The sequence below is a fragment of the Rutidosis leptorrhynchoides genome, chromosome 7, assembly GCF_046630445.1.
Source record: "Rutidosis leptorrhynchoides isolate AG116_Rl617_1_P2 chromosome 7, CSIRO_AGI_Rlap_v1, whole genome shotgun sequence".
NCBI lineage: Eukaryota > Viridiplantae > Streptophyta > Magnoliopsida > Asterales > Asteraceae > Rutidosis > Rutidosis leptorrhynchoides.
In genome coordinates, this window is record NC_092339.1 from 4,908,941 (window position 1) to 4,920,971 (window position 12,031).

The 12,031-nt window shown below is 35.5% G+C and overlaps 2 protein-coding genes across 2 annotated transcripts; both read left to right on the forward strand.

Annotated features, from left to right (window-relative positions):
* The first annotated feature begins 1,398 nt into the window (after nucleotides 1-1,398).
* On the forward strand, nucleotides 1,399-4,565 carry LOC139857513 (translation initiation factor eIF2B subunit epsilon-like). Its single transcript, XM_071846293.1, has 3 exons — nucleotides 1,399-1,531; nucleotides 2,082-4,233; nucleotides 4,334-4,565. Exon 2 carries the CDS (start codon nucleotides 2,106-2,108, stop codon nucleotides 4,224-4,226), a length of 2,121 nt encoding a protein of 706 aa, XP_071702394.1. The 5' UTR covers nucleotides 1,399-1,531; nucleotides 2,082-2,105; the 3' UTR covers nucleotides 4,227-4,233; nucleotides 4,334-4,565.
* A 3,368-nt stretch (nucleotides 4,566-7,933) lies between these two features.
* LOC139857894 (26S proteasome non-ATPase regulatory subunit 4 homolog) lies at nucleotides 7,934-10,007 on the forward strand. The gene is made up of 6 exons (XM_071846745.1): nucleotides 7,934-8,308; nucleotides 8,390-8,494; nucleotides 8,834-8,936; nucleotides 9,049-9,166; nucleotides 9,307-9,528; nucleotides 9,650-10,007. Exons 1-6 carry the CDS (start codon nucleotides 8,300-8,302, stop codon nucleotides 10,005-10,007), a joined length of 915 nt encoding a protein of 304 aa, XP_071702846.1. The 5' UTR covers nucleotides 7,934-8,299.
* Nucleotides 10,008-12,031: the final 2,024 nt, after the last annotated feature.

Here is a 12,031-nt window from a genome sequence, read left to right on the forward strand (position 1 = left end):
TCGTTTGGAATGTTGTAAGGAATGATAATTAAGTTGATTTTTCAACAATGGTTTGTAAACATTAATTAAGGTTATTTTGGTAATTGTACTTACTTCCAGTGTGATTAAAAAAAAATCAGGGTGTTACATATAATATTTTGTCCACAAAACCAAATTACTATAATACTCCCGAAGTTTGGGGTACTTACAAGTAGGGATGGCAATGGCCACCCGATCCGATGGATATCCACCCGATCCACCCGCTTCGTGATGGATATGGATGAACCTAAATGGATACGGATACGGATGAACCTTAACGGATATGGATATGGATATGGATATGGATGAAAAGTTTCATCCATGGATATATCCATTAGCACCCGAAATACATATACAAATATATAAATATAGATATATGCATACATATATACTATTACAAGTTTATTTACCGTTAAATTTACATATTTCTTTCAACCCATAATTAAATAACTATAATATATTACAATAAAATATGTATAAATAATAATATAAACTTACAAATTTCATATATAATTTTTCATAATCTATGTTTTATAGTAAAAATAAAAAAATTTTGTTATATCTTCGATTACACATTCTTATGGATATATTTTAATTATGTCATGTTATATTTATTTTTGTTGTACTACTTTTTTATTTTAATCGAATATTAGAAAATATTATAACATTTTTTTAACATCCATTGGATATCCATTAACCCGCTAAATCCATTGGATATGGATATGGATGGATAACCTGAAACTAAATGGATATGGAGATGGATATGGATGAATAAAAACTAAATGGATATGGATATGGATACGGCATCACCCGATCCATATCCGATCCATTGTCGTCCCTGCTTACAAGATTGTTATATTGAACAATACCAGAACTCGTGGATAACAAATAAAAGAATGGTCATATTTTTATCACTTAATTTAATAAATTCACTATGCTTATACACATTTGGTATTTGTACAACACAAATCCAGATTCATAGTCAGTATTTATTTATTTATCAAAATAATAATGCCCTCAAAATTAACATTGAGTTGTAGGCTTATAGCTTAACTGGTAGTGACCTAACTCTTTTAGCGAAAGGTCAGGAGTTCGATTCCTCTGAGCTGCAACATTGTACTCAATGTTATCCCTGAACTAAAGTATCTACCAGGACAATAGTTTGAGATGGGTTATGCAACTAACGAAAGATAAACGCATAGATAGTTAAGTCAGACCGAATAATTCCAAACTGATTACTGATGTCCATAAAAATAATGCCCTCCAATGAAAACCACAACCCATAAAAAAAGGTAAATAATAAGTAAATACTCGATAACATAACCATTCGACTTTCTTTTTTTCTTCTTCTTAAGTTTATGTTTTACTCCTTACAATTGACACACGAATTCTTTGCTTGCTGCTGCTACTACGTTTTCAGCTCTCACCGCTATCTCCACCGTGCGGTTGCCTTAATCTACCATATCTTCCCGTTGAGATTTCACCGTCACCGTTTTTTGTACTCCGTCGTCAGGTTCTTATTCTCTTCATACGTAACATTATTTTCTTCAATCAGACGCCTTTGTCATAATCTGCATCATTCTACTATTTCTAATTTTATTAATTAAGATTAATTTACAGTTTCTTATGTGTAATTTGATTATCGAGTTTTTCTTATATCCGGGTTTGAGTATTGTTGTTGTTGGTTATATGAATTAGGGTTGTACTCCGTATATGAATATAGGGTTTTAATGGGGGATTTGAGTATTTGTATGGTACCTTACATTGATAATTGCTTGCAATATTTGTTTTTTACTTCATTGGTAATTAGCAAGTATTTATTATGTTATTAATTTAGATATTTGTTTTGTGTATTTACATGTAAATCTTAAACCGTTATAGATCAAACTTTTACAAGCTTTGACCTTTTTTTACTTGTATTATATCTTCTAAATATGTACAGTTTATTTATTTGTAAATGAATGAATGGAAACTAGTCCTGCTAAGCACCTTTTTCTTAAAGCCTAGTTGAGGATTTTTTTTTTATAATAAACACTGATACATGTTGATTTATTTGATTGCAGGTGAAAAAATTTAAGCTTTTAACAATGGGAGCTAAGAAAGGTGTAAAACAAGATGATACTGTAGAGGATTTAAGGCGTGATCCTTTGCAAGCCATTCTATTAGCTGATAGTTTTACTACAAAGTTTCGACCGATCACTCTTGAATGCCCAAAAGTACTTTTACCATTAGTCAACACACCTATGATTGATTACACATTAACATGGCTCGAATCTGCAGATGTTGAAGAAGTTTTCGTCTTTTGTTGTTCTCATTCCAAGCAAATAATCAATTACTTGGAAAAATCAGAATGGGTCAATCGACCCAACTTTTCCGTCACGACAATTGAATCGCTTAACTGTATTAGTGCCGGTGATGCTTTACGCCTAATCTACGAGCGTAATGTGATTAGTGGTGATTTTATCCTAATTAGTGGAGATACAGTAAGCAACATGATGCTTAAACAAGCACTTGATGAACACAAACAAAGAAGGCGAAAGGATACAAATGCTGTGATGACTATGGTTATAAAAAAGTCAAAACCATCTCGGGTTACGAGTCAAACACGACTCGGAACCGATGAATTAATCATGGCAATCGATCCATCTACAAAACAGCTCCTTTATTACGAGGATAAAGCTGATGATCTGAAAGGAACGTTGACTCTCGATAAGTCATTTATTGCTGAAAGTCCTTCAATTTTTCTACACAATGACAAACAAGATTGTTACATAGACATATGCTCGCCTGAAGTCCTTAGTCTTTTTACAGACAATTTTGATTATCAGCATTTACGTCGTCACTTTGTTAAAGGGTTACTTGTTGACGATATTATGGGTTATAAGATTTTCACTTATGAGATTCATTCAGATTATGCTGCTAGGATTGATAATTTCAAAAGCTATGATTCAATAAGTAAAGATATAATTCAGAGATGGACGTATCCTATAGTGCCTGATGTACAGATTTCAACCAATACATCTATTGAAGTTGACCGTAATGGCATCTATCGTGGGCCCGAAATATCACAATCAAGGTCAGCCCAAGTGGGCCCGTTTACATTTATCGGGAAAGGAAGTATTATTGGTGACAACACGGTTATAAAGAATTCTGTTGTTGGGGATGGTTGTAAAATTGGGTCGAACGTTTTCATTGATGGTTGCTATATATGGAAGAATGTGATTATAGAAGATGAATGTAGACTAATGCATGGTATATTATGTGATGGGGTTGTTATGAAATCTGGATCGGTTCTTGAACCGGGTGTCGTTTTGTCTTTTAAGGTGGTTGTTGGACCAGATTTTGTTGTTCCTGCTTATTCTAAAGTTTCTTTACTCCCTCAGCCTGTAATACAAGATAGTGATGAGGAGCTTGAATACGCTGATAATAATAGTGATGAGAATGGGGGGTCCACTAATGACTGGGATTCATCTGAAATCGGTAACGGAGGGTGTGGATTCATTTGGTCAACCAGTGAAGTTGACCATGAAGAAGAATGGAGGCATTCGGTTGCACCAATATCTGCATTAAAACTCAAAGAGCTTGTTAAAAAAGCATATGATGATGTTGAAATGGGCCTTCAAGATGACCCGTTTAACCCACTGCCCGATGGAAGAGAATCGGGTACCGAATCTGATGATGAGATTAAAGACGAATCTCAGTATTTTGAAAAAGAGGTTGAGGCGACTTTCTTAAGGGCCGTTCATGAAAATGTCAAAGAAGACCATGTAATCCTAGAAGTCAACTCACTTCGTTTGTCATACAATATGGCTCTTGAGAACTGTGCTAGTGCATTGTTCTACTCTATGATGAAACTAGCACTCGATACGCCACATAAGTCAGCTGCAGATTTGGTCAAGAATGTGAACGATGTGATGTCACGTTGTGGGAAATTATTGAAGCCTTATCTTCAAGGTATAGATGATGAAATTGAAGTGATAATGAAATTTGAAGAAATATGTATGGAGTCTGGTAAAGAGTACAGTCCGTTGTTTGTACAAATCTTGCATCTTTTGTACGATAAAGATATTATACAAGAAGAAGCTATTCTTAACTGGGCAAATGAAAAAGAAGATGCAGATGAATCTGATAAGGTTTTTGTCAAGCAATCCGAAAAGTTCATCCAATGGCTGAATGAAGCTTCTGAAGAAGAAGAAGAAGAAGATTGAGATTATGGTCAGTGTATGTCTGAGAAATTTTCCCCCTAATATTCGTTATAATTTATAATAGTAGTTATTTATTATATATGTTTATTTATCAGATCTTGTTCTTCTAGTGTTGGTGCGGATAATGAAATGATTGAAAAGATGATATAAAAGATGAGTTGATGAAGTGAACTTCTGGAGCATTAATGGGTTAGTGTTTCAGCTGTTGAGATCTGTATTTTTGCTTTCATTTTGTTTGTTTTTTATGTTGTTTAAACATAGATTAAGATTTTAATAGAATATTAGGGAAGACGTTATGTAGTCAAAGGTTCTTTAATTTGATCACGGTTGAGTTTCTGTTTACTTGTTTCTGCCTATAGATACATCCAAATTTTGCAAGCATACTGGGTTCACCTAGGTAAAAGTGTAAAACTATTGTTGATGCTCTGGGATGCAAGTTATCACAAATTACCATGTATGGATAGTTATAATAATTTGATATTATTATACTAAATACATATACATACACGTATAATAAACAACCCAAACTAACCACCTCATATATATCAGTGGTTCGGATCCCTTTTCTACGAGATTTTGCGAGCGCTAAAAACGTGTTATACATTAGATATACTAGATAGTAACCAAGTGTTTTCAAAAATACTCGTAACAACGCGTTTTAAATTCTGTAAATAAATAACGCTACGTGAAACATGAATATGCAACGCGAAAAGCCACGTCGCATTGCGCGGGCCGATATTTTTTCTAGTTAATATCAAAATGCATGACTAACTACCCTACACGTATAACCACCATTAGTTGTTAAAAATTTAACTTACGTGCCATTCAGGCATACTTTATACACTAAATCCTTTGTCGTTTTGATTGTATATCGCTTAGTTAATTGATCGTTTGATTTAACCGCCCACTAAGGTTGGATTCGGGTTTTCTAATTTTTTTTAGGCATTTGAGTCTGGTACACATATATATAAACGTACTAAAACATATGCATATACATCTATATATCGATATACATTGCCATCCCTATGTGTACCAGACTCAAATGCCTAAAAAAAAATTAGAAAACCCGAATCCAACCTTAGTGGGCGGTTAAATCAAACGATCAATTAATTAAGCGATATACAATCAAAACGACAAAGGATTTAGTGTATAAAGTATGCCTGAATGGCACGTAAGTTAAATTTTTAACAACTAATGGTGGTTATACGTGTAGGGTAGTTAGTCATGCATTTTGATATTAACTAGAAAAAATATCGGCCCGCGCAATGCGACGTGGCTTTTCGCGTTGCATATTCATGTTTCACGTAGCGTTATTTATTTACAGAATTTAAAACGCGTTGTTACGAGTATTTTTGAAAACACTTGGTTACTATCTAGTATATCTAATGTATAACACGTTTTAGCGCTCGCAAAATCTCGTAGAAAAGGGATCAGAACCACTGATATATATGAGGTGGTTAGTTTGAGTTGTTTATTATACGTTAGTTTTACACTTTCACCTAGGTAAAAGTGTAAAACTATTGTTGATGCTCTGGGATGTAAGTTATCACAAATTACCATGTATGGATAGTTATAATAATTTGATAAATGTGTTGAATTAATTTGTGTTCCAGTTGAATAGAAACTTGAACGTATAGCTGAGACCTATTCCAGTGACCATTCCTGCCGATTCCAGATTCTGTTAGACGATAAGTTTCCATAGGTGCTCGAGTCTCAACGCTCACCCAGTAAGCTATTCAATCAATTAGATCCGGATCCAAATCTGATCTGATCTGATCCGATCTGATCTAATATTATGACTCTTTGGATCAAGAAATGTATCCGTTGACCCGATTAGTAATCCAATTGATTCATCCATCCATTATGGCAGATCAATATGGTCAAGTCCTTGGTCCATAATCTGTTGTGGTCATCAGCCTTGCAGTAATATTGCGAATATTGTACCATTTTTGTTCCAAATTTTTTTAGAATGTAAATCCAATGAGACTTATGAGTCTAATATTCAAGACAATTTTCCGGATGAACATCTCATGAAAGTAGAGGCGAGTGACTAGCCATGGTATGTTGACTTCACGAATTGTCTTGTGGGCGGGTTTCTTGAAAAAATATGGTCGCATCAAAAGAGAAGGAAATTCTTTATTGACATTAAACACTAATTTTGGGAGGACCCGTACCTTTTTCGGCGATGTGTTGATGGTACTATTCGAAGGTGTGTTTCCGGAGCGGAATGCACCAAAATTTTGCTTGCTTTCCATCTTGGTCCTACGGGTGGGCACTTTGGTCCCCATCTGGATGACAGGAAAAAAGAGAAGAAAAAACTCCGCCATACTTTAATTAATAAAAGAACTTGGCTTAAAAGATACTTGCAATCCGAATTATAATGCATTGAATCTCGAAATCGAACAATTAAAGAAAAAGGTTGCGGATATTGAATTGGAAGGCGAGTCTCGGGATTTAAATAGTGATGAATTGGCGGATTGGATTGAAAATCGAAAATTGTGGTTTCAAAAGGATAAGGAAAAGTCAGATATCCTCAAACAAAAGGCGAGATTTAAATGGGCAATCGAGGGTGATGAAAATAGCAAATACTTTCACTCGGTCATTCGTAGACGCAAGAATAAAAACAATATTCGAGGAATAAATCTGAATGGTGTTTGGCACGAAAACCCTACTATTATAAAGAAGAAGCATTCAAACATTTCAAATCTCGTTTTTTTCGTTTCAGGTTCACCTCTCCTCTTTTGTGCAGTTTGTCGGATACGGATGCGAATTGTTTGGAGTTACCATTTTCCGCTAGTGAAATACTTGCGGCCGTAAAAGATTGTGGTGGGGTTAAGGCGCCAGGCCCGGATAGTTTTAATATGAATTTTTTTAAGATGTATTGGAAAGTGGTTAAAGACGAATTTTTAAATGCTTTCAATCGTTTTTGGGAAACTGAGGAAATCTGGAAGGGTTGTAACTCATGCCTAAAAAAAACTACCCTCAAAATTTTGCTAAGGAGGTAAATTAAAATTGCTTAGGGGCTATTACATTGCTGATTTTTCGAAGGATGTAAATTAAAATTGCTTGCGGATCTAGATAAAAGCCGACAGCCAATTTATTTTCATTCGCAAGATATTTTTTTTTTTTTTTTTTTTTTTTTTGTGTGTGACAAAAATAACGATTATCTATTAAAATAAAGATACCTTCATCAATAAATGAAGGATCCAAAACATGATACACCGCAACCGACGACCATAAGGCTCGAACAGAGTAAACAAAAGAGCAAGCCTAAAAATAAGAAACTCTATTCGAGCCTAAAACTCTACCGGCCAACCAATCAAACATGATATCAAACGAAATGGCACCCCACACCTAATCAAACGATACAATACAAGACTAAAAATCCTAACACGATAAACCAAAATACAAAACAGCTAACAAGACACACGCGCTTAGGAAACAACCTTGTCATTCCGATTATCCGGACGTGAAGTCATCTCCTCGAGTTTATCAATATGGATGCCTTTACCGCTACGAGACGGAAACTTATAAGTGATAATATTCGACGAGTTACTTTTTATACGAACCCCCTCGCATGGTGGAATCTCACCCCAATCCACCAAGTCTTGAAAAAAACCTTTTTTATTAGCAATCGAGGAGCCCGCATCCATATCATCCGAAGTAGTTATATGTTAACATTCATAGACACCGCTTCTTCTTCGTCTCTTGAAGACATCCCTTCATTTAAAGCCTTACCTTTCTGTTTTCTTTTCCTAACTTTCGGTAGCAAAGGATCGATAACTTTCTTAACACTATCCGACTCAACGTCAACTTGTGGAGAACCATCCTTCAAAGAACAATTAGGCACAGAATCCGCTACTGGGCCACGATCCAATTTCTTCTGCTTCCTATTATTTCGGCCCAATTTAATGGGCCCAATAGCCACACCACTAACCTCAACAGGATTGGTACTAACATCACCATGATTTGCATTCTCAACACGCGTTCAGCAACTAAAGGAGAAACATTGGCGTGCACCCTTTGCTCAAATATTAGGGTTTACAATCTAAAACGTTTGGTCAATTTCATTCCCAATGGCCGAGGTAATTCGTTTTCTCTCTTTATTTTTCTGCGATCTATATCTACAAATTTTGCTAATCAAACATAGTTGGTTGATATTCTAGGCTATTATGATCTGTGTTGACAATTCTCGATGGGGAAGCTATCATCGATTTAGTCATGAGGCTCAACTTAATTTTGTTCGATCGTATTGCCAAGAGAAACTACAGGTATTTTTATTTAATTTAATTTTTGTTTTTTTAGTTTTTTGTTGAAGTTTCGGTTAAAAGCAAATTGTGTTGGCGTGTGTGTGTGTGTGTGTATATATATATATATATATATATATATATATATATATATATATATATATATATATATATATATATATATATATATATATATAACGTTGCTGTTGTTTTTCCCCTACATAAAACTTGCCGTATCTCTGTATGTTTCCATTATATATTTATTTATCTTATTTTATTTTTATTATATATTCTTTTTCATTTAGGTTAACAACTAACCGTGGTGTTGATATATCACCAATTGTTGGAATTGTTTTCTTGCAGACAAATCGGAAGAATGTTATAGGCCTGATGACATTGGGTACTGAAAAGGAAGTCTGGCTTTATCCTACTAGCAAGCTTGATCAAATCATGCGTCACACTAAAGGTTAGCTTTCTGCTTTTTTTTTTTTTTTTTTTTTTTTTATATATCAAGGATATCATATTTATTTTTATTTATTTATTAAAAAAAAAAAAAACAATTTCACCTTGTTTCTCAGGTGCATTTGGTTTCGCCGGGGGTGATTTGAAGGTTAGCAGAGCGCATACTTCGTGCTTCTTCACACTTGTGCGTGATTATCCAACAATGGAAAAAAGGATAGTTTTCCTTACCGGAGGGTATGTATGTGTGTATGTTGATTATTCTTAAATGTTTCAGCTGACTACTACTAACTACTTTTATCTATACTACTAGTATTAGTATTAGTATTATTATTATATGTTAATAATAATATGTTATTTTTGCTGTTGCCTGCCAGTCCTCCAGATTTCAGTTGTGAAGGAGCGAAATTTTATGGAACCCAGTTAAAAGACGCGGGTATAGCTGTTAATGTTTATAACTTCTGTGTAAAGGGAGATTATTATGGAGGTTCGCAGTCGTTGTATGATGTGTTTGTTGATGCTGCTAACTGTAATAACAACAGCTTCATTCGACACGTTGACTCTTGGTCACTCACACTTACTTCTGGTTTCTTACCCAGGTACACACACACACACACGGGCTGCTTTTGTATTTGATTTTGATTTTTTTATTGCATACTCTGTAATTTATTAAGTGTATTTTGATTTTGATTACTTGTTTTTGTGAACATCCACTGTCAGCTCTCCGGCAGAAGAGGACATAGCAAGGAATAATAAAGGCAAATATTATAGTAAGGAAGTTGTCAAAAGATTTAAATATCTACGTGGTCAATTAAAAAACCTTCCCCCGGAACTTGCCCGGGAAGTTGACAACTATTTGAAAGCATGGGTAATGAGACGTCTTGAACTTAAGAAACTTGACAACAAATCTAAAGCATCACCAGATAACGATAAGAAGAAGAAGAAGAAAAGGAAGAACTATTTTAAAGCACGGGGAATGGGACGTCTTTCACATATAAGATATATACTCGGAATGGGACGTCTTGATGGGAAAATAATCACAACGGGCAATCTACAAAGCGGAAACAAACCCGTTTGACAAGCATTTCCCGACCCATATGAACCTGTGAGAAAACTAACAAATAAGGTATACCACAATCACCACAAATCAGCCCCAATTCTGTCCCAAATCAGCAAATACAAAATAATTGAGCACACACAATACACACGAGACTTTTTACGTGGAAAACCCCTCAAAATCGAGAGTAAAAATCACGGGACTCGTAAGCCACTTAAATTCCACTATCATCAACAAAGAGAGCAATACAACAATCCTTCTCTAGATCAACTAGAGGTATACAACATCATCATACTCTTGAACAACAATAATCAACAAGTATATGAAACAATTAAAGACAAAAGAAGAATTTCATCACCCAAAATTCTGCTACTGTTCGACCTGCTGTAACTCGAGCTACAGACCACTTGAGACGAATTCAACGGTTGAAAATGTTGGCACTGATGTCAAGAAGACACAGCCCAAAAATGAAGAAGATTCAACGGTCGGATCTCCGGGGATCGAAGGTTTTCTGGCCTGCTGTCACTGTAGACGGGAATTGGGGTTTTGACTCTTTTTCTTGATCTCTCTGTGATCTTTCTTTCTCTCTTGATGATGAAAACAGCTACAACTTGATGTTTTAAGATGCCCTCCTATGCTTGACCAAGTCAACCAAGCAATGGGCCTAATTTTGTTGGGCTTGGGCTTGTTAATACTTACTCATATTTGGAAACCCAATAACAAAACCCAACAAATCTCCCCCTTTCCAATTATGAGGAAGGAATCGCCATCCCAGCGATCGAGCAACATACCTTGAGCTTCTCACTTGCTAAAGCCTTTGTGAACATGTCGGAACCATTATCATCGGTGTGAACTTTATCAAGTTCAAACGAACCATCTTCAAGACGTTCTCTAATCCAATGATACCGCACATCTATATGTTTTGTCCGCTTATGATACATAGAATTTCTAGCCAAATGAATCGCACTCTCATTATCACAAAGAACCACATATCGTGATTGCTTAAACCCAAGGTCTTGTAGAAACCTTTTCATCCACAATAGTTCTTTGCACGCTTCTGTTGCTGCCATATACTCAGCCTCGGTTGTAGACAATGCAACACACTTTTGTAACCTTGATTGCCATGAAACTGCTCCCCCTGCGAAAGTCATCAAATATCCAGAAGTGGATTTCATGTTATCTTTGTTTCCTGCCATATCTGAGTCTGTATAACCAACAAGCACCGGCTCTCCATTTCCGAATGTGATACCTAACTTTGAAGTACCTCGTAAGTATCTCATAATTCATTTAACCGCTTCCCAATGCTTCTTACCCGGATTTGACATAAACCGACTAACAACACTTACCGCATGAGCTATATCTGGCCTAGTACACACCATAGCATACATCAAGCTACCAACTGCTGACGCATATGGAACTATATCCATCTCCTCAGCATCCTCCTTTGAAGTAGGACAATCTCTTTCTGTTAGCTTAAAGTTGTTTGTAAGAGGGGAACTAACCACTTTAGCATTCTTCATGTTGAATCTACTTAGCACCTTTTCAATGTATTGCTCTTGTGATATATGTAACGTCTTAGCACCTCTATCTCTAGAAATCCGAATGCCAAGAATCTGTTTTGCTGGCCCCAAGTCTTTCATAGCAAAAGACTTACTCAATTCTCGCTTCAACTGCGCAATTCTTTTAATATTTTTACCAACAATTAACATATCATCAACGTATAACAACAATATGATGAAATCATCATCACCAAACCTCTGAAAGAAAACACAATGATCTGAAGTTGTCTTTCGGTAGCCTTGCTTTCCTATAACCGACTCAAACTTCTTATACCACTGTCTCGGTGCTTGCTTCAACCCATATAAACTTTTCTGAAGTCTACAAACATAATTTTCTTTACCCTTAACCCGAAAACCTTCAGGTTGCATCATGTAGATTTCCTTATCCAAATCACCGTGAAGAAAAGCAGTCTTGACATCCATCTGTTCAACCTCAAGATCAAGACTAGCAGCTAACCCAAGAACCACTCGAATAGATCCCATCTT

Coding starts and splice junctions, on each gene's coding strand:
- LOC139857513 (XM_071846293.1), top strand. CDS start 2,106: ATGGGAGCTAAGAAAGGTGTAAAACAAGATGATACTGTAGAGGATTTA.
- LOC139857894 (XM_071846745.1), top strand. Junction 9,167..9,306: donor ATAGTTTTCCTTACCGGAGG/GTATGTATGTGT, acceptor GTTGCCTGCCAG/TCCTCCAGATTTCAGTTGTG. Junction 9,529..9,649: donor ACTTCTGGTTTCTTACCCAG/GTACACACACAC, acceptor ATCCACTGTCAG/CTCTCCGGCAGAAGAGGACA.